Source organism: Delphinapterus leucas, chromosome 2 (assembly GCF_059928025.1).
Source record: "Delphinapterus leucas isolate spDelLeu-1000000601 "Yukka" chromosome 2, BTC_Dleu_Yukka2, whole genome shotgun sequence".
Taxonomy (NCBI): domain Eukaryota; kingdom Metazoa; phylum Chordata; class Mammalia; order Artiodactyla; family Monodontidae; genus Delphinapterus; species Delphinapterus leucas.
In genome coordinates this window covers 81,321,846-81,344,875 of record NC_143130.1, presented here as the reverse complement: position 1 = coordinate 81,344,875, position 23,030 = coordinate 81,321,846, and the positions used below count along the sequence as shown (strand labels likewise).

General features: G+C 35.4%; 1 protein-coding gene across 4 annotated transcripts in view; it reads right to left on the bottom strand.

The window, feature by feature from the left end:
* The window catches only part of RFX7 (regulatory factor X7), a 168,983-nt gene that overhangs the window by 69,297 nt on the left and 76,656 nt on the right, over nucleotides 1-23,030 (bottom strand). For all 4 annotated transcript variants that reach the window (XR_016392099.1, XR_016392100.1, XM_022579565.3 and 1 more), the window contains 2 exons: nucleotides 16,541-16,623; nucleotides 15,065-15,187 (listed from right to left, as the gene is read on the bottom strand). Coding sequence is in view for 2 of the 4 variants with exons in the window: in XM_022579565.3 (XP_022435273.2) it covers nucleotides 15,065-15,187; nucleotides 16,541-16,623 (206 nt within the window). In the remaining 2 variants the exon portion in view is untranslated. The remainder of the gene's footprint in view (nucleotides 1-15,064; nucleotides 15,188-16,540; nucleotides 16,624-23,030) is intronic.

The window sequence follows — 23,030 nt, the reverse complement described above, 5'->3', positions numbered from 1 at the left end:
TATAATGGAATAGTCTGACACATGCTACTACATGGATGAACCTTGAGGACATTATGCTGAGTGAAATAAGCTATTCACAAAAGGAGAATACCATATGATTCAGCTTATATGAGGTAATACTTGGAATAGTCAAATTCATAGAGACAGAAAAGTACAATGGTGGTTGCCAGGTGCTCAGGGAGGAGGAAATGGGGGGTTATTGTTTGATGGGTAGAGTTGCAGTTTTGCAAGAAGAAAAGAGTTCCCTGGATGTATGGTGGTGTGGTAGCACAACAATGTGAATGTACTCATTACCACCAAACTATGAACTTAAAAATGGTTATGATGGTCAATTTTTGTGTGTATTTTACCACAAATAAAAATAAATGTGGTTTTATTATAAGCAAGGCTTAGTGCAAGGTTTTTTTTTTAAAGTATCTATTTGGGAAGAGAAAAAAACCACTATATTTAAATGGTAATTTAGAAAACCAGAAGACAGGATGATTAGCTTTAAATAAGTAACATAAATCAGTGATTTTCCAACCTTTTCCTCTCTTCCATAATGCATCTGAATTCTAAGTCGCTTAGTTTTCCCATCAGCCATAGTAGCTCGTTTTGGATGCAACAAGTAAAACCAGGCTAGGGATTATGGGTGGTGGAGTGGGGACTTAGAAGCCTGGATCCCTGCTAATATTACAGAGCTGGCAAAAGGAAAACTGAATTCCTTCTTCTTGTTGCAGCTACTGCTCACTGCATGTTGCTATATGCAAATTAACTTGATCCCTAATGGATGAGACTGAAAAAAAAAAAATCTGTTCTCACCACCTCACGTCTCTACTTCTAACTACTTTTTCTTTTCTAACCCTTTAAAAATAAGTCTCTACTCAAGTTCTTTACTTCCCACCTGTTTACCTTTCATGACATTGAAATCAGGCTTCATTCCCTAATACGATGTGGAAACTGCTCTTGAAATCAGGCTTCATTCCCTAATACGATGTGGAAACTGCTCTGGCAACAGATTCCAAATAGGCTATTAACTGACTTCCTTGTCTTCCTCTTACTTGAGCTGCCTGAGGCACACGAGACTGGAGCGAATTCCCTTCTCAAAATAATCTCTTTTCTCACATTATAACACAACATGCTTTCTTGCTTCTCTTTTATATTCCTCTTCATTTTTGGAGGGCTCTTGTTCTTCCTGTTCCTAACTCTTAAATACTAATTCTCTCCTTAACCTTACAGTTTCTCACTTTCTGCCGATGTTTGTTTTTATTAAGTTTTCAGTGAGCCTGCATGACCTGGCCATGGAAGTAGTCTAACGTTTTTGGCCTGGTCTCTGACATCTTCTCCTGAACTCTGATTATAAGCCTCCATGCATTACGTATTGCACCTTCCACCTAGAACCCCCTTCTCAATCCCTAGTCTGCTTGGTAAACTTCTCAGTTTTTATAGAATTCACCTCTTCTGTGATGTCTGCCTTCAATTCACCAAGTTAAACTATAGTAACTCTTTCTTTGCACCTGTTTACTTACTGGTCTGTTTCTCCTATTTGAGAGCAGGGATTGTGTGCATATAATGCTCGGTGAATTAATGCACTCAAATTAATTTATTTTTAATAATTTATTTTAATTTGTCCTCAGGAGTAGTAATGTTGAAGTCTTAATAGCATTAGCTAAAAGAAAAGTACTCAGTGCCTATCAATTGCAACATATCATGTTAGTGGCAGACGAAAAAGTTAAGGTAGTAAGAGCAGTGATGGATTGCTAACAGAAAGATTCAAGATATGGAACAGCTGGGCTCATGAACATGCAGTTTACACGGGTGGGGGTATTGGAAAGGACTGATTTTAAATTAGGAGACTTGCTTTGTAGTTCCAGTTATGACTATAACATATGTTTAGTACACTTGGTGTAATTTTGGACAAGTCAGTCAGTCTTCTCTACAAATGTGTCAAATAACAGACCTAGTTCCTTTCCTGATATAATATTTACAATTCCAGCTTTATTCTCCACTGTGCTGTTACTGCTCTTCCTATTATTATTGTAAAGAGTTGAGGAGGGGAAGATGAGAGTAAATGAGCGCTCTGTGAAAGTACCAGAGGTCAGAAACATAGAGAAGGTGAGGGAAAGACAGATTATCAACTAGCTCCTTGAGAATCAAGTCGAAGGAAACACAGGGAAAACAGAAAACTAGGATAAGGACCTCTGTGAAACAGGCCACACCAAGGAAGTGTGAAAAAAAACTTACCTGAAAAGTAATAACTTAAAGGCTAGACAATGTATTTAGGGTAACAATTCAGACTACAAATATTAATGTAAATTTAAATGGTAAAAATCTTAAACCAATTTATGTCTTAAGCATATTTAGTATATATTTAACTATCAAATATGAACAAAAAGTCAGTAATCCCAAAATTGATCACTTTTAAGTTTTAGTTTACTATTTCCAATTAGTTATATATATTTAAAATACAGTTAAGGCTTGGCAAATGCTACTCCAAAATTTTAAATTTTAAAAAGAATAGCAGGGACTTCCTGGTGGTGCAGTGGTTAAGAATCTGCCTGCCGATGCAGGGGACACGGGTTCGAGCCCTGGTCCAGGAAGATCCCACGTGCCACGGAGCAACTAAGCCTGTGCACCACAACTACTGAGCCTGCGCTCTAGAGCCTGTGAGCCACAACTACTGAAGCCCGCGTGCCTAGAGCCCGTGCTCTGCAACAAGAGAAGCCACCGCAATGAGAAGCCTGCACACCACAACAAAGAGTAGCTCCCATGTGCCACAACTAGAGGAAGCCCGCGTGCAGCAACGAAGACCCAACACAGCCAAATAAAATAATAAATTTATATAAAAAAGAAAAAGGATAGCATTTGGGACAAGTTTCTAGAGGTAATAGGGATTAATGTAAAAAGAGCCCAGCTTTGAAGTCAGAAAACCTGGTTTCAGATTTGTCCAAAACCATTCACTTCTGTATCATAAGAACATCATCCACAAAGCAGGAGTAATATCTGCTTCCATTTATTTCATACAGATGATGTAACATTAAACAATACGTATTTAAGAAATTTATAAATTCTACACATATGTTTAGGTCTAACCTAGATTATAGGTTGCTGTAAAACATATATATGTCATTTAACTCATGAAATGTTCACTATTTTAAAGGTCTTAAAACAAATATGTTATTAGAATTTATTTCTACCTTCAAGGCTGTCCTAAGAATTTAACTTACATTGATTAATACAACAAATTACAAACGTAGACGGTAAGCACTAAAGTATCACACATACAAAATTAATGACCATGCACAAACTAAAAAGCAAAACAGGGAATTCCCTGGTGGCGCAGTGGTTAAGAATCTGCCTGCCAATGCAGGGGACATGGATTCGAGCCCTGGTCCGGGAAGATCCCACATGCCGCGGAGCAACTAAGCCCGTGCGCCACAACTACTGAGCTTGCGCTCTAGAGCCCGCGAGCCACAGCTACTGAGCCCGCATGCCACAAATACTGAAGCCCGCGCACCTAGAGCCTGTGCTCCGCAACAAGAGAAGCTACCGCAACGAGAAGCCCGTGCACTGCAACGAAGAGTATCCCCCGCTCGCTGCAACTAAAGAAAGCCCGCACGCAGCCAACAAAGACCCAACACAGCCAAAAATAAAAATAAACTCTTTTTAAATTAAAAAAAATAAAAAGCAAAATAATCATATTCCTTAAAATATTACATAGATTAAAAAAAATGGATTTGGAGAGAACATCTGTGTCCCAGGAAACACTGCAGCCAAAGTTGTCAAGTTTATAAATCTGAACATTTGTGATCCTACCGAGAATGAAAGCAAACAGATTTTCAGGAATGCTAAAACAGGCTACATATTATTTAGTAAGAAATCCACTTAGGATTAATGCTTGTGTTTCTCTAGCATGCAGCAGGAAAAAGCAGCAGGAACTGTGGCTGCTGCTGTCTCTGTTGCTAAGTGTTTGCAAACATCACAGTTCTGAGACTGGTTCATTCCACCAGCTTCTCCTATTGGTCAGATTTTAAGACCAAAGACAATTTTAGATTAAAAACTTTAGAAACATAATAATGTAAACTGCCTAAAACAAAATGACATAAATGGTAAAAATAAAAGGATGGAAAACTATATACTTATATTAGACAGGTATCCAGAATGGGTTACAAATATTGGTATCAAAGGAGAATTTAAGACAAAATACATTTAATATGACAGAGGATCTTTTTTTTGTTGTTGACAATAGGCTTTAACTATCATAAAGATATACAATCATGAATGTTTTTTGTCTAACAGCCCCAAGACCTGTGCAGCAAAACCCATTAAAAATACCATAAGGAATTGTGAGAAATATCACTTTTGTAAGAGATTAACACAGTACTCATGCTAAACTAATTAAACAGACAAAAGAGTAAGGACTTCTTGCAGAATTCGAAGGATCTGAAAATTACAGGAACTGGATTCAGTGCTTATCAATATAAGTCAATATACAGTGCAAATAAAGAGAACGTCCAGACATATTTATAAAAATTGAATGTTAGTCTGAAAGTAAACCTCAATGATTATAAAAAAATCAAAAATTGAATGAGCCACATTCTTTGACTATAATATAATAAAACTAGGAATTAATAAAGTGCAAAACAAAATGGAAAAAAACCTCAACTCCCTCAAGCATGTGAAAAGGTAAAAAAACCACTCCTAACTATTTTGGGTCAAAGAAGAAATCAAAGCTATAATTGCACACTATTAGAAAATAAAGGTATATTAGAAAATAAAGGTAATCATATCCATACCTAAGGAATACAGCCAGAACTATAAGAGGCAAATTCATAGATATAAAGATGGCTCTCCTGAATGGAAAGAGAGTCGTGTAGAATGCTGACTACCAGGCCGTGTATAGCAGAGGAATGAAAGTGGAATTAAAAATAAAGATCCAATTCGGAGATTTTTTTTTTGAGCTTTTATATTCAAGTTTATTCTTCATTTAATTTTTTTTTTGAGGTACACGGGCCTCTCACTGCTGTGGCCTCTCCCGTTGCGGAGCACAGGCTCCGGATGCGCAGGCTCAGCGGCCATGGCTCACGGGCCTAGCCGTTCCGCGACATGTGGGATCTTCCCGGACCGGGGCACGAACCCGTGTCCCCTGCATCGGCAGGCGGACTCTCAACCACTGCGCCACCAGGGAAGCCCCTTCATTTAAGTTTTAAAACACTACTATAGTTGAATATTAAAACAAACAGTAGCAAGTAGTGAGCATATTATGATTACGGTCCTTCACTCAATCACTACTGCAAATAAAATGCCAACAGTGAGTGTTATTCACTGGCCATATTAGGAGGTCTGACAAGGAACACCACCCCAAGGATGATGTTCATCATCCTCATATGCTTCTCCGTTGTAATGGTGCCGTCTTTTTTATCTCAAATATGAAAAGAATGAAAACAAAGTAAGCATTCCATTTAATAAGGAAAAAACCTGAGAAAATCAGGATAACAAAAATAGACACCTAAAAATGAGACATCAGGCAAAAAAAAAACAAACAAAAACTGACTTATCAATCTTAGGGTTTTTTTTAAGAAAACCAATAAAAATAAACTACAGCTAAATATACTTTGAAAAAAAGAGGAAAATTCAAATGACTAAAACTAGAAATATAAAAAAGGATATAACAGATAAAGAAGATATTCAATTTGTGAGAAAATAGTATATATAATGTTATGCCAATATATTTGAAAATCTGAATGAATTCCAGGAAAAACCAATTACCAAAACTGACTAACGAAGTAAAAATCTAACCAGAAAAAAACCCCCCAAAATTGTCAATGAATTACCTCCAACAAAGGTTCCAGGCCTAGATGGTATTACAGTTGAGTTCTTTAACATTTTCAAGAACAAATAATTCCCAAACTATATAAACTGTCCCAGAGCACAGGAAATTAGGGAAAGAGTTCTAATTCATTTACGAAGCTGGCCAAACCCGATATCAAAACTTGACAAAGACAGCACAAAAAAAGAAAATTACAGACCATATTCACTTATGAATATAGATGCAAAGATCCTAAAAAATATACTTGAAAATAGAAACCAACAGTATGCTAAAAGATTACAGATCTCGACATGAAGAAGACATTCATTCTAGGAATAAAAGAAGGGTTTATATTAGGTAGTATCTTTATATATCATATCAATAGGTAACAGAAGAAGCAATGAATAATCTAAACAGATGCCCAAAAAGCATTAGATGAATTTCAATATCAATTTCTCATAAGAAAGCCAATAAAGTCTTGGTCAATTATAAATGATACACCCTTAACATCAAAGAACTGTAAGACAAAATGATGCCTATTATTGCTATTATTCAAAGTCAGAAGGAAAATCAATTCAATGTAATTAAATAAAGAGGATGAGGAAGATATACAGGATAAACGCTACCCAGAAGAGTCCAAAGTAATAGCTGAAAAATTAGGATTAAACAAAGTTCACTAAACATAAAATGTGCAACATAAATATAATAGAAGTCTACAGATATCTTACAAACCAAACCAATAATAAAATAATAAAATACATTTTTCATAATATAAATAACATAATAAAAATTTGTAAGGAATAAACTTAACAAGAAAAATAAGTGGAGTCAATTTAAGGAAAAATAACTAAAACTTTACTGAACGACACGAGAAAGACGTTAAGAAACATACTTCTAGCTCTGAAGTTAATTTTTCTAAAATAAATTTTCGTATTTAATGCATTTTGAATCAAAATTCCTTTGAGGTTTCCCTTTTTAAAAAAAGTTAGAAAAGTGATTCCAAACTTCACAAGAATATATTAAGTGGTATGCAAATAAAACCATGGAAATTTTTGAAAAAGAGGAATAATGAAGGAAGACTGGTCCCACTAGCTTTTTAAACATTTAATGGCTAAAATACTTAAAAATGGTATGGTACTGGCCTAAGAACAGAAAAATACAAAGGAAGAAAATTGAATCCTAAAGGCTTTAGTCAGATAAAAACTACATTATAGATTAGTATTGAGAAAAAAATTGTCAATAAATAAGACTGGGAAATTAGCCATTTAGAAAAAATTAAAATTAGCTCCTTATCTTATGGCATTTATCAAAATAAATGTATATATTCGGTCTAGAAGAACTAATGGGTTATGTGAAAAATGAAGTAAGTAATATCTAGGGAAAATACACATGAGTATTCAGCTGCTAATGTCATTGGGAAGAAGTTCTTTCTAAGCATAATAGCAATGTTACAAGCTGCAAAGAAAGAAGACAGATCAGACTACTTATTAAAAAATTAAATAATAAACAGCAATCTTGAAAAAAACTTATATTTCAATACTTAATATCCTTAATATATAATGGTTCATAAGCAGCAATTCCAATTGTAATAATCTACACTAAATTATATAGTCAAGAATGTTCACTGCAGTATTATTTGCAACTGTTCCCCCATTCAAGAATTGTGTAACCAGTGGGGTCAAGATTTGATTAAACAATAACAAGAACATATACATGAAAAGAAGGCAGTAGAAAAAATAAAAAGAATTAATAAGCCAAAATGGTTACTTGTAGGTAGTAAGATTACTGGTGCTAGTTTTCTTTTTATACATTTATAACTACCGGCCAAAACATTCATGATGAACACATACTACTTTCATAATTAGAAAAATTAACACATTAATCATCACTTTCATAAACACATGTGATTATCAGACTTCAGAAGTTTCAACAAATATAAAAATTCACAATAGTTTGTAAATCGACTGTCTTTGCATGTGGGAAGTCCCTTAAAACTTTGGTTCTATTAATATCTTAATTCAGCATAAAAATACAGTTAAAAGAAACCATACTGTCTTAGATTACATCTTCATTTTTTCTCTCAAAGGGATTCTGATTTTAATGGCTATGAAAGGGATTGATATTCACACAAATATATCTAAACATCACTGCAATGAATAGGAATGGCTTAAAATAAATGTACATTTCACATTAATAATATTTTTCAATGAATATTTAGAACAGACTCGATTTAAGATTTGTCACTCTATGTTAAGTTTTTACTCAGGAAACCTCATTAAGGCATTCCAAACTGGAAAATGACTAGTCCAAAAGGCCTTTAGAAAAGGACAAAATTTCTCTAAAAATCTCTTCTGGCAGGAAGTGTTATTTTGTGTCTAATTGAAATCTCTCCTCCTGTGATTTAAACTTCTTGTCCTTTAAAAAAATATAGCTATATTCCATTTTGCTTTCTCTAGACAACATAATTTAAAAACGTTTAAGTATCTATTTCCTAATACTTTGATCTACTTTTTGCCTGTCTCTAGCCTTTCTACAGTTTTCATCAAGTTATTTAAACCCACATAGCAAATTATGGTTTTAGGCAATGTACAATGAAATGAGAGAATAGCTTGGAGTTCCCACATGCTGTAATTCTGTGGAAACACAAACATACTTTCTTCTTAGAACATGGCATGCTGCTAATAGATGTTACTGTGCTGTGTCTCTTACAACACTCACATTATCTGTATGCATGTATACTAACCGTATATTAACAGGTTCATATTTTGTGCAGCTTATTTACTGACACTAAGTGGAAGCCCTAGGCAACTTTATTTCTAACTACTTTCCCAACCTATTCTACTCACTCTGCTTCATATCACTCAAATTGAACAGGTTTGCCTTCTCACCTATTATGAACTACTCATGGAATCTGAGTTCTAGCCTTATATTCATCCCTGACAAATTTTGGAACACTGGAAGAGTCACCTAACTTTCGAGTTTTAATGTTTTGCCTATACAATGGGGATGGTAGTGTACTAGAAGACTTATGACATCTTATAACACTGAAATTTTATTATGAATGTCAAGATCGGATTCAAGTCACTCATTTTTTTTTGAATTTTATTTATTTTTTTATACAGCAGGTTCTTATTACTTATCCGTTTTATACATATTAGTCAATCGCAATCTCCAAATTCATCACACCACCCCCCGAGCCCACACTTTCCCCCCTTGGTGTCCATACGTTTGTTCTCTACATATGTTTCTCTATTTCTGCCCTGCAAACCGGTTCATCTGTACCATATTTCTAGGTTCCACATATATGCATTAATGTACGATATTTATTTTTCTCTTTCTGACTTACTTCACTCTGTATGACAGTCTCTACATCCATCCACACCTCTACAAATGACCCAATTTCGTTTCTTTTTATGGCTGAATAATATTCCATTGTATATATGTACCACAACTTCTTTATCCATTTGTCTGTCAATGGGCATTTAGATTGCTTCCATGACATGGCTATTGGAAATAGTGCTGCAATGAACACTGGGGTGCATGTGTCTTTTTGAATTGTGGTTTTCTCTGGGTATATGCCCAGTAGTGGGATTGCTGGGTCATATGGTTATTCTGTTTTTAGTTTTTTAAGGAACCTCCATACTGTTCTCCATAGTGGCTGTATCAATTTACATTTCCACCAAAAGGGTTCCCTCTTCTCCACACCCTCTCCAGCATTTGCTGTTTGTAGATTTTCTGATGATGCCCATTCTAACTGGTGTGAGGTGATACCTCACTGTAGTTTTGATTTGCATTTCTCTAATAATTAGTGATGTTGAGCAGCTTTTCATGTACTTCCTGGCCATCTGTATGTCTTCTTTGGAGAAATGTCTATTTAGGTCTTCTGCCCATTTTTGGATTGGGTTGTTTGTTTTTTTAATATTGAGCTGCATGAGCTGTTTATACACTTTGGAGATTAATCCTTTGTCCATTGATTTGTTTGCAAATATTTTCTCCCATTCTGAGGGTTGTCTTTTTGACCTGTTTATGGTTTTTCCTTTGCTGTGCAAAAGGTTTTAAGTTTCATTAGGTCCCATTTGTTTATATTTGGTTTTATTTCCATTACTCTAGGAGGTGGATCAAACAAAGAACTTGCTGTGATTTATGTCAGAGAGTGTTCTTCCTATGTTTTCCTCTAAGAGTTTTATAGTGTCCAGTCTTACATTTAGGTCTTTAATCCATTTTGAGTTTATTTTTGTGTATGGTGTTAGGGAGTGTTCTAATTTCATTCTTTTACATGTAGCTGTCCAGCTTTCCCAGCACCACTTATTGAAAAGACTGTCTTTTCTCCATTGTATATCCCTGCCTCCTTTGTCATAGATTAGTTGACCATAGGTGTGTGAGTTTATCTCTGGGCTTTCTATCCTGTTCCATAGATCTATATTTCTGTTTTTGGGCCAATACCATACTGTCTTGATTACTGTAGCTTTGTAGTATAGTCTGAAGTCAAGGAGTCTGATTCCTCCAGCTCTATTTTTCTTCCCTCAAGACCACTTTGGCTATTGGGGGTCTTTTGTGTTTCCATACAAATTTTAAGATTTTTTTTTCTAGTTCTGTAAAAAATGCCATTGGTAATTTGATAGGGATTGCATTGAATCTGTAGATTGCTTTGGGTAGTATAGTCATTTTCACAATATTGATTCTTCCAATCCAAGAACATGGTATATCTCTCCATCAGTTGATATCATCCTTAACTTCTTTCATCAGTGTCTTACAGTTTTCTGCATACAGGTCTTTTGTCTCCCTAGGAAGGTTTATTCCTAGGTATTTCATTCTTTTTGTTGCAGTGGTAAATGGGAGTGTTTCCTTAATTTCTCTTTCAGATTTTTCATCATTAGTGTATAGGAATGCAAGAGATTTCTGTTCATTAATTTTGTATCCTGCAACTTTACCAAATTCATTGATTAGCTCTAGTAGTTTTCTGGTGGCATCTTTAGGATTATCTATGTATAGTATCGTGTCATCTGCAAACAGTGACAGTTTTACTTCTTCTTTTCCAATTTGTATTCCTTTATTTCTTTTCCTTCTCTGATTGCTGTGGCTAGGACTTCCAAAACTATGTTGAATAATAGTGGCGAGAGTGGGCATCCTTGTCTCGTTCCTGAACTTAGAGGAAATGCTTTCAGTTTTTCACCATTGAGAATGATGTTTGCTGTGAGTTTGTCGTATATGGCCTTTATTATGTTGAGGTAGGTTCCCTCTATGCCCACTTTCTGGAGAGTTTTTATCATAAATGGGTATTCAATTTTGTCAAAAGCCTTTTCTGCATCTGTTGAGATGATCATATGGTTTTTACTCTCAGTTTGTTAATATGGTGTATCACATTGATTGATTTGCGTATACTGAAGAATCCTTGCATCCCTGGGAAAAATTCCACTTGATCATAGTGTATGATTCTTTTAATGTGTTGTTGGATTCTGTTTGCTAGTATGTTGTTGAGGATTTTTGCATCTATATTCATCAGTGATACTGGTCTGTAATTTTCTTTTTTTGAGTATCTTTGTCTGGTTTTGGTATCAGGGTGATGGTGGCCTCACAGAATGAGTTTGGGAGTGTTCCTTCCTCTGTAATTTTTTGGAAGAGTTTGAGAAGGATGGGTGTTAGCTCTTCTCTAAATGTTTGACAGAATTCACCTGCGAAGCCATCTTGTCCTAGACTTTTGTGTTTGTTGGAAGGTTTTTAATCACAGTTTCAATGTCATTACTTCTGATTGGTCTCTTCACATTGTCTATTTATTCCTGGTTCACTCTTGGAAGGTTATATCTTCCTAAGAATTTGTCCATTTCTTCCAGGTTGTCCATTTTATTGGCATAGAGTTACTTGTAGTAGTCTCTTAGGATGCTTTGTATTAGTGCAGTGTCTGTTGTAACTTCTCTTTTTCATTTCTAATTTTATTGATTTGAGTCCTCTCCCTCTTATTCTTGATGAGTCTGGCTAATGGTTTATGAATTTTGTTTATCTTCTCAAAGAACAAGCTTTTAGTTTTATTGATCTTTGCTATTGTTTTCTTTGTTTCTATTTAATTTATTTCTGCTCTGATCTTTATGATTTCGTTCCTTCTACTAAGTTTGGGTTTTGTTTGTTCTTCTTTCTCTAGTTCCTTTAGGTGTAAGATTAGATTGTTTGAGATTTTTCTTGTTTCTTGAGGTAGGCTTGTTTTGCTATAAACTTCCCTCTTAGAACTGCTTTTGCTGCATCACATAAGTTTTGGATCGCCGTGTTTTCGTTGTCATTTGTCTCTAGGTATTTTTTGATTTCCTCTTTGATTTCTTCAGTGATATTTTGGTTATTTAGTAACGTATTGTTTAGCCTCCCTGTGTTTGTGATTTTTATGTTTTTTTTCCCTGTAACTGATTACTAATCTCACAGTGTTGTGGTCAGAAAAGATGCTTGATATGATTTCAATTTTCTTAAATTTACTGAGGCTTGATTTGTGACCCAAGATGTAATCTATCCTGGAGAATGTTCCATGTGCAGTTCAGAAGAAAGTGTAATCTGCTGTTTTTGGATGGAATGTCCTATAAATATCAATTAAATCTATCTGGTGTATTGTATCATTTAAAGCTTGTGTTTCTTTATTAATTTTCTCTTTGGATGATCTGTCCATTGGTGTAAATGAGGTGTTAAAGTCCCCCACCACTATTGTGTTACTGTCGATTTCCTCTTTTATAGCTGTTTTAGCAGTTGCCTTATGTATTGAGGTGCTCCTATGTTGGGTGCATATATATTTATAATTGTTATACCTTCTTCTTGGATTGATCCCTTCATCATTATGTAGTGTCCTTCCCTGTCTCTTGTAACATTCTTTGATTTAAAGTCTGTTTTATGTTATATGAGTATTGCTACTCCAGCTTTCTTTTGATTTCCACTTGCATGGAATATCTTTTTCCATCCCCTCACTTTCAGTCTGTATGTGTCCCTAGGTCTGAAGTGCTTCTGCTGGGTGCCCTCTGGTGGATGAGGCTATCTAGGAGGCTTGTGCAAGTTTCCTGATGGGAGAGACTGGTCTCTAGTCACTCTTAATATTAAATTAGTGCCTACTATGCGGAAACACTATGTAGAATACAACAGTGAATAGCGTACATTCTTAGTGAAATGTGTTTTGAACTAAAATACTCAGACTCAGTTACAGTACTATTGTATAGTAATATACTGATTTTTATAAAGGGACAATCATTAGTATAATACTTTCAAATTCCATGAACAGAACTGGTATTTCTTTCCTGTTTACATCATTATCAAGAATTTCCCTTACCTACTAATTCCTTTTAAAACTCTAGTCTAAGTTACTTCCTTTTATCTCAGTTGCTCTCTACTGAATTGCGAATAAACCGCTCAACATTGGAGCTACCATTCCTTGTCCCAAAACAATGTTATGTTTTGGTTCTCTTTTGTTTAGGAAAAACCTTTAACTTTTCTTAGTGAAAAAAATTATAAGAATTTATGAGAACCTTAGAAAATGATTTCACAGCAAAATATTATAGAAAAATATAACTGTGATTTGCCCAAGGCAGGAAACTTTTAGGAACGTAAGGACTGCTTTAATGGTTCAGAGTCATACTTCCACAAATGTAGGGTGCTGTCTCTAATGGTGATGCAAAGGGTTGTGCAGGGGAAGGATATCACTTCAAAAATATATAAATATCCTCGGTTTCCTTATTAATTCATTATGGAAATGTCATGCATTAATTTGTCTGATTTGCCTTTTGGGAAACATGAGACATTTTGGATAATTTGTTTTCCTCATTTCCTACCTCAGACAACTTTCAGAATTTTAGAGCTAAAAGAAAACTCATACCTCTTCAATCACCTCATTTTATAGATTATGCAACTGAAAAAATAGTGGTTAAAACACCTGTCCAGGTCACACAAGTTTAACGACAGAACCTATTCTCTTGATCCTCGATACAGGGTTTCTTAAACATATCACGTTTGCTTGATATTAATAAACTTTTAATGAATTTAAATTTACTTCTTTGTAGTTTCACAAGGTTATCTCTATCTTAATTAGAATTAACTTGTAGTTAAGAATTCATGCTCACTATATATATATTTTATATATATATATTTTTTGTTTGTTTTTGTTTTTTCATATTCTTGATGAGGGCAGAAGCTGTATTTTATTTGTTGTATCCTCAGAACTTCTTACAGGGTTTGACATGGCACATAGCAGGTATTCAGTAGACTGTTGTAGACTGAGAAAATGAACTTTATAGACTTGGATCACATGTACTCTTAGCTTTAATTTTTCTAAAGAGGAAAAATCTAAAGCTGTTCCGTTTAACCTTGTTCCCTTGATTATTTCAGACATATTTCTCCAGTTCTACTGCGTTTCTTAAGGTGAGGAAATCAGAATTTTGAATGAGCACAGAAAGTTTTCTTTCTAGATACCAATAATCTTCTCAGTAAGTGTAGTTCTTTTACATCATCTTACACTGGCTAACAGCAGCACTTATCTGACACTTTTCTTCCACATTGTGTAAGTACAACACATACGTGGTCCTTGCTTTGATATTTCAATACCCAGAAAATTTTGGTTTCACTTACTCTGCTAGAACAAATTCCCGCTTCCAAATCAATTATAAAATGTTAAACAAGACTAGATTCAGCATCTATGACATTTATGCAGAAAGGCCCATTAGCCTCTATACTTGTGTTTTCTGTGTTTAAATAAGTTATCTGTACAATCAAAACTGTTTTGAGTGTCTTCTATGTGCAAGCAACTGAACTCCTTCATCTGAGTAAGTAATTCACAACATTCCAGATACTTAGCTTTTTCTCGGGTTGGCACAGAAAATGATTAGGGAAGTTTTGGATTCATGAAAAAGACATTTAAGAAATCTAAATAAAAAACATGTTTTAGTTTTTCCTTATGCATTGATTTATTTATTGCCATCCACTGTCCCTCTACGAACCCCAGACACACACTTCTTGTCATCCTTAAGAACTTCACAGGAATCCTTTTATTCACCAAACCTACTCCATTGTCCCTCTGCCCTCAGACATCCCTCCTGTGATCCAGAAGAACTCTAAAGAAATCCTTTTATTCAGTAATCCTGTTCTTTATTACACACGCTGCCAGAGGAGCTTAGAAATGAATGGAATCCAGAGATTTCTAAGTTAAACTCTCATATACCAGTATGATATTTGCCAATGATAAAACAAATCATTGTAGCCAAGTATAGTATATAATCTCTTTAATACACTGCATGCCTGACATATACACATAATACTTACTTGTACTCATCATAGACTTCCTGTTTGGGCAGTGAAGTCTCAGGATGCTCCTCTAGGGTATTCCGAATCCAGGAAAAGGCATGCATTTGCTGTGCCCGACTAGATGACATGGCATTCTGATCACTAATCATAAAATAAAAACATGTTTTAGCTGAACTAGACAGCAATTCATTGATAATTTTTGAACCAGGCCTAAATGTTCCACTAAAGGACTCTGTGTAAACTCACTATAAATGACCAAACCAAACTCAGGACATAAAGTATATGCCTAGTTATCCAAATACAAATTGTCCACCTGTGGTCGTGAGCCATTTTCTATAGCTAGTGTCTGACTAAAGTTATTGCCCTGTTCCATCCCCACCACCGTCTCTAAACTGGCAGAGATGATGGAGCATTGAAAACATAAGGTATTTGTTTGGCCAAAATTACCTCTAAGGGGATATTTGTTTATTTACTTGCCTGTTCATCTGCCTAAACTTACCAAATCATCAAACTATAAAATGAAAGTTATGGAAAAAATTGTTTATTTTCTATTTGCTTAGCATTCTCAAGTAACTAAAGCTTCTATGATCCAGAATGGAATTCACACTGGAGAGATCCTGAAAGGACAAGTCTCCCTCTGTGGTCCTTTCTGTAACTAGTCCTCCTCTCCAGGACAACACCTCCACTAAACATCATAAATTTTTATTATCTGGCAGTGTCTCTTATAACATGAGGGAAGCTCCTCACTCATAAATAATAATTTATGCATTTTCAAAGAAATTACTGAGCAATTTCTAGGACAGAAAATTATTAAAATAGTTACAAAATGTGGTCCAAGGGGAAAAAAGTAAAAGCAACAGATTTTTCATTCCAGTTCTTTTCATACCTATACTTTTAAAGTAATGTTAAGCATAACTTATATGAATGAAATGAACTCTGAGAAATACTTAAAAGGGTAGAGAAACTCCTTTAAGAACAGAATGCATGAACCAACAACTTTTCTCTATATTTTCTAAATGAGGCTATTAAATATTTGTACTAATGAAAATAGAGTAATACCCCGCAAGCACTTAAAACATCACACATTTATCATAAATTCATGTGCCATACAGGCAATTCATTTTTTTTTCTTTTTTATGCTCTGTGATCTGCTTACCTGACAGTACCTAAAAAAACTCTTGCACTTTATTGCTCACAATACTTATCTGTTTATTCTTTGGCTTTCTGTTCAATTTTCAAAATCTGCCACACTGTATAAATACACTAATCTGTTTATAAAACATAACCCAACTGCATTTCACAGCACTCATCCAGGTACACAAATGAATTAGCAAAAACTATGGGTAAACACTTAACCAAATATGATCAAAGACTAAAAAGATCTACTGTTTTGACAGTCTGTTTCCTGATGGTTTTAGGAATAGTGCAAAACAATAACAACCACAACACACACATAAACACTGTAACTGAGGCAAAGACAAGAAGTGATATTACCTTTTCTCTCCATTGCTGAGACCAGAAGGCAGCTGAAGGTAGAGGTAGAGTTTCTCTAGGTCTGTAAACTTCTCAACTTCTTGCTGGTTAAAAAGGATTAAAAAGAAAGATCATTTAAAAAATTCTTGTTTCTCCCTCAACAAAATTTACTAACACCTCCCTAAAAATACTGACTATCTAAATTTAAACCAGGTGGAATGAATCACCTGCCAAAGAAAACAGAATCTAGGCTTTTTTCTTATCAGTAAAATAATACAGTCAAGTTGTGTGATAAATTTATTGCATATAAAAAGTTGGTAAGAGAAAATGGTACTTTCCTATTAATTCTTACATTCTAGGTATAAATAAAACCATAAATCGATGCTTAGACGAAAACTTCTCATCTTAAATCACATTTAAAGAAGGAGGGTTGTGCAATATTACAGGAAAAGTACTAGATTGGGAGTCAAGAGACTATTTATTAGTTGGCCTTAGCCTAACTATTTAACCGGTTATGAGGCTTCCATGCTCTGGCGGATTTTCCTTAGAAATGTGAAATGAATGAGATGATTTCTAGCCTTCTTTTCTATTTCTCGAAAATCTAGAACATGTGACTGATGATGCTACTATCACTGGGGGTGGAACTGAGGTTTAAAAATATAGTTATCCCTCAATATCCGTGGATAATTGGTTCCAGGAACCCCCTTCTCCCCTCCACGGATACCAAAATCCACAGATACACAAGTTCTTTATATAAAATGGTGTTATATAGCTAGTCCTCCTTATGCACAGTTCCTCCATAACTGAGGAATCAAATCTGATCCAGGGTTGGTCTAATCCGCGAATGCAGAACCTGTGGATACGGAGGGCCAACTGTTCCAAAGTACAACTAACAATCTGTTCCATGCTATGCAGATGTAATTACTCTCTGACTTGCAACAGTGGATACTATTTGGAGAAGCTACTTGTAAGACTGTCTATCACTACTGTTGTGCAACTTTGTCATTTTGTCTATAAATGTACCCTTTAAGAAAATTTCTGCTATGCAGAGGACTGTATAGTTTTCTTTCCCAGCTGAGTTTGCCACAGGATAGCTTTAAATGTGCCACAAATCCTACTGCAATAAAAAAAAATAATAAAATTTTGGTAGCCTAATTCATTACAACTGAATTGCATTGCAATGGAAAATATGGACAGATTACTGGCATTCTTGGTGGCAGAATTTATTCTTACACAATAAAGCATAGCTCAAACATAGATCCAATTTTTTAAAAAAGCTTACAACGATATAATTTAGCCTATTCTTATTCTCACCAGAATTCATTCACGAAACAGTTTAATCTTAGAATTTATCCATAGAATGACTTAATCTATCAATTACATGCAATTAACTCTCAAATCCATATTTTTTTTCATTCCACTGTCTATGGGGTATTTTCCAATTAGCTCTTGCTTTAATATCTGATAGACTGATCAGCAATTATCCTGCACAACTCTTCCCTTGACAACAACAAAAAACCCCTACACGTACACAGGCATTTTCTTTCTCAGTTGTTACTTAGCACCTTCTTTTCTCTAGTTTCCCAGTGTTCAGTTTTGAGTCTGCCTAGTTTTGTTCCTCTTGGTGTATTACACTCTAATCCTTCATTTAGCCTTCTTAACTCTTTCCACCATGTTCTTCTAGTCTCTTTATTTCCCAGCCACCACATTAGTTTAAGTCTTTAGCTGTCTTTCTTTTAACAATAAAGGAGAATTCATCTACTCATTTATTTATTCACTAAGCTTACTTTCTGCAATGTTCCACAAATGATTTGTAACTATGAACTTATACTGTGTATCACAACCTATACAAAGACTGGAAATAGACAGATGAACAACACAACAATAGGCGCTGCCCTTAAGGAACTTAAATGATTCTTGAATTACTAAAAATGTCTAACTACTTGCTTTCCCTGCCTCCAGCCTTTCCCCACTTTAATCTGTCGAAATGGAAATAAAAACAAAAATAAACAAATGGGACCTAATGAAACTTAAAAGCTTTTACACAGCAAAGGAAACCATAAACAAGACAAAAAGACAACCCTCAGAATGGGAGAAAATATTTGCAAATGAAGCAACTGACAAAGGATTAATCTCCAAAATTTACAAGCAGCTCATGCAGCTCAATATCAAAAAAAGAAACAACCTAATCCAAAAATGGGCAGAAGACCTAAATAGACATTTCTCTGAAGAAGCTATACAGATTGCCAACAAACACATGAAAGAATGCTCAACATCATTAATCATTAGAGAAATGCAAATCAAAACTACAATGAGGTATCACCTCACACCCATCAGAATGGTCATCATCAAAAAATCTACAAACAATAAATGCTGGAGAGGGTGTGGAGAAAAGGGAACCCTCTTGCACTGTTGGTGGGAAGGTAAATTGATACAGCCACTGTGGAGAACAGTATGGAGGTTCCTTAAAAAACTATAAATAGAACTACCATATGACCCAGCAATCCCACTACTGGGCATATACCCTGAGAAAACCATAATTCAAAAAGAGTCATGTACCACAATGTTCACTGCAGCACTATTTACAATAGCCATGACATGGAAACAACCTAAGTGTCCACTGACAGATGAATGGATAAAGAAGATGTGGCACATATATACAATGGAATGTTACTCAGCCATAAAAAGAAACGAAATTGAGTTATTTGTAGTGAGGTGGATGGACCTAGAGTCTGTCATACAGAGTGAAGTAAGTCAGAAAAAGAAAAACAAATACCGTATGCTAACACATATATATGGAATCTAAGAAAAAAAAAGGTCATGAAGAACCTAGGGGCAAGACAAGAATAAAGACACAGACCTACTAGAGAATGGACTTGAGGATACGGGGAGGGGGAAGGGTAAGCTGGGACGAAGTGAGAGAGTGCCATGGACATATATACACTACCAAAAGTAAGAGATAGCTAGTGGGAAGCAGCCACGTAGCACAGGGAGATCAGCTCAGTGCTTTGTGACCACCTAGAGGGGTGGGATAGGGAGGGAGGGAGGGAGGGAGACGCAAGAGGGAAGAGATGTGGGGACATATGTATATGTATAACTGATTCACTTTGTTATAAAGCAGAAACTAACACACCATTGTAAAGCAATTATACTCCAATAAAGATGTTAAAAAAATAAAATAAAATGATGTAATGGAGATAAGCAATAAAATAAATAAATAAATATCACCCCTAAAATACCTCTTGTTCAATATTATTAACATCACCCACTTAATCCCAACAGTGCCTCTCATATTAAATCGAAAACAGATTATGTTACCAAAAATACCATTCGTATTATTATGGGCAAAGTCTGAGAGAACACATTTTTTTTGGATAAAGAATCTCTCTCAATGGAGTATTATTCAGACATAATAATGAGTGAAATCTTGCCATTTGTGGCAACATGGATGGACCTGGAGGGCACTATGCTAAGTGAAGTAAGTGAGACAAAAAAGGATAAACAGCGTATGATCTCCCTTATATGTGAATCTAAAAACAACAACAAAACAGACAAAAAAACCCTGAGCCCATGGATACAGTGACGACTGGTGGTAGCCTGAGGTGGGGGGGTGGGAGTGGGAGTGGGGAAAATGGGTGAAGGAGGTCAAAAAGGTAAAAATTTCCAGTTACAAAATGAATGTCATAGGGATATAATGTACAGCATGGTGATTACAATTAATAATACTGTATTGCGTATTTGAAAGTAGCTAGGATGGTAGATCTTGAAAGTTCCTGTCGTAAGAAAACTTATGTATGGTGACGGATGTTAACTAGATTTACTGGGGTGATCATTCTGCAATACAAGCATACCTCAAGGTACTATAGGTTCAGTTTCAGACCACTGCAATAAAACAAATACCGCAATAAGGCGAGTCACACAAATTTTTTGGTTTCTTAGTGCATATAAAAGTTATCTTTACCCTATACTATAGTCTATCAAGTATGCAATAGCATTATGTTTAATCAAACAAGGTACATACCTTAATTAAAAATACTTTATTGCTAAAAACATGCTAACCATCATCTGACAATGCAGGCTGGCTTACAACAAACCTTCAATTTATAAAAAATGCAGTATCTGTAAAGTGTAATAAAGCGCAATAAAATGAGGTGTACCTGTATATACAAGTATCAAATCATTATGTTGTACATCTGAAACCAATATAATGTTACGTCAGTTATACCTCACTTAAAAAACATCAAATGAAAAACATCATTTTTCATGACTAAGAATAAAAAAACTTCATACTGTTGGAGAAACCTTGGATGCTACAGTTTTCAATTTTTATATATGCTAGAGAAAAGAACAGAGAAGAAATTCCAGAAGGAATTCAGAAGATAATCCAAATTAGGATAAAGTGCCAAAGAGATTTAATTTAAAGATGGAATAGTTTTGAAAAAGATCAAACTCACTGTTGCCCCCCTTTTTTTTGCCTTTCAAACAATGAAAACTTACTACTGTCAATCACTCTTTTATTTGTTATGTAGGACTCAACACACAGAAGAAAAAATTGGGGGAGTTTACTAAAACTGATTATCAAAATTCTATGACGCAAATGAGAACAAAACGACGCAAGTGTATAGTGATGGCATTCCAGTCCAGCAAAGCTGAGTTCACCACGAGGATTTTTGGTTTTGGATACACTTGTCATTTACGGCTAATCACTGGCTTCCAAAACAATGATCAGTGGTGTAGAAGACCTTAACCTTGCTTGATTATCAAGGCAAGAATATCATTTGGCAAGTATGTTAAACCTCAGATTATCTGATATACTTTGTAAAGATTTAAACATCAAGAATAAAAGGTTTGGACTTCCAAGGTGGCACAGTGGTTAACAATCCACCTGCCAATGCAGGGGACACGGGTTCGATTCCTGGTCCGGGAAGATCCCACATGCCATGGAGCAACTGAGCCCGTGCGCCACAACTACTGAGCCTGTGCTCTAGAGCCCGCGTGCCACAGCTACTGAAGTTCGCGGGCCTAGAGCCCGTGCTCCACAACAAAAGAGGTCATCGCAATGAGAAGAACGCGCGCCGCAACGAAGAGTAGCCCCCGCTCGCCACTACAGAAGGCCCGAGAGCAGCAACGAAGACCCAATGCTGCCAAAAAATAAAGAATTAGCTTTCTGTTCCAAGTGGAGATTCATTGGTTGTCAAAAAGAAATATGTTTGATGCATTTATGAAATGAAGGACAAAGCTGCTTTATTTTTAGAGTATTAGGAAAAAGACCAACTGCATAAATTTAAAAAAAATTATAATTTAAAAACTCAGCCATAAAAAGAAATGAAGTATTGATACATGCTGCAACATGGATGAACCCTGAAAACATTACGCTAAGTGAAAGAAGCCAGTCACAAAAAGCCACATATCAAATGCTTTCACTTTTATGAAATATGCCGAACAGTCAAATCCATAGAGAGAAAGATTAGTGGCTGCCAAGGACTGGGAGGAGGGGAGTAAGAGGACTGACTGCTTAATGGGTTTCCTTTGGGGGTGATGAAATCATGTTTTAGAGCTGGGTAGAGGCAGTGTTTACATAACATTATGAATATACTATAATAAATATCACTAATGATAAACTTTATGTTAAGTGTATTTTACAATAAAAAAATCACAATTTTTAATAGCACTTGGCATATTTGGCAGATATATCTGAATATCTGACCTGAAACGTCAAATGACAAACAACAACATCTCTACTCATTAGTCTTAAAAGTCTTCATTTTCTCGAGTTGAAGAAGTTAAGTTCTCAAAGCAAAGTTACTGAAAACGTCTTCAAGTTTAGGGGGAACCTCAAATATTATCTAGTCTGTTGAATGAACTAAGGTGATGATTTCCCACTACTGGAGTTGAAAACCTTGCCCAAAAGCTTATGGGGACTTCTCTCTCACACAGTTCAATCTCTGCAAGAAGATATCCAAGGGATCTTGGAACTAAAGTTTGATTTAGATGTCAAAGACATTCCAGGAAACCCCTTTGGAGAATTTTTGGTAAAAATCTCCCTGTTTACTTCCCCGTAAGTAAGCAGACCTTGTGTGTCGATCATCCCATTTACATAAGCATACATTTATGTAGCTGGTTTTTCAGAAACTTTGGGTATGAAAACAAAGCAATGTTACAGACTTAATGTTGCAAATGACCTAGATAGTGCTTTGCTCTTTCACATCCTAGACAGAAAAGCATATAGCAAACAACCAGATTCAACATTCACTTTGACATCATGTGATCCAGAGAAAATTAAAGGTGTAAAGCAAAATATACAAGATCAAGTTACTTTTGGAGGATCAAGGTGGAGTTTTGTGTTCTAGTTCTACCACTCCTCTGCCCTTCCCCTCTGAAACTTTGGCTGATAAAGAATATTCACATGAGGAATGAGGAGCATGGAGCTATCTAATTCTTTGTATGAGGTGTAAGTAAAGTGGTGAAGAGAATAAGGAACAGAGACAGTTCATCAAATATTCCATCTGCT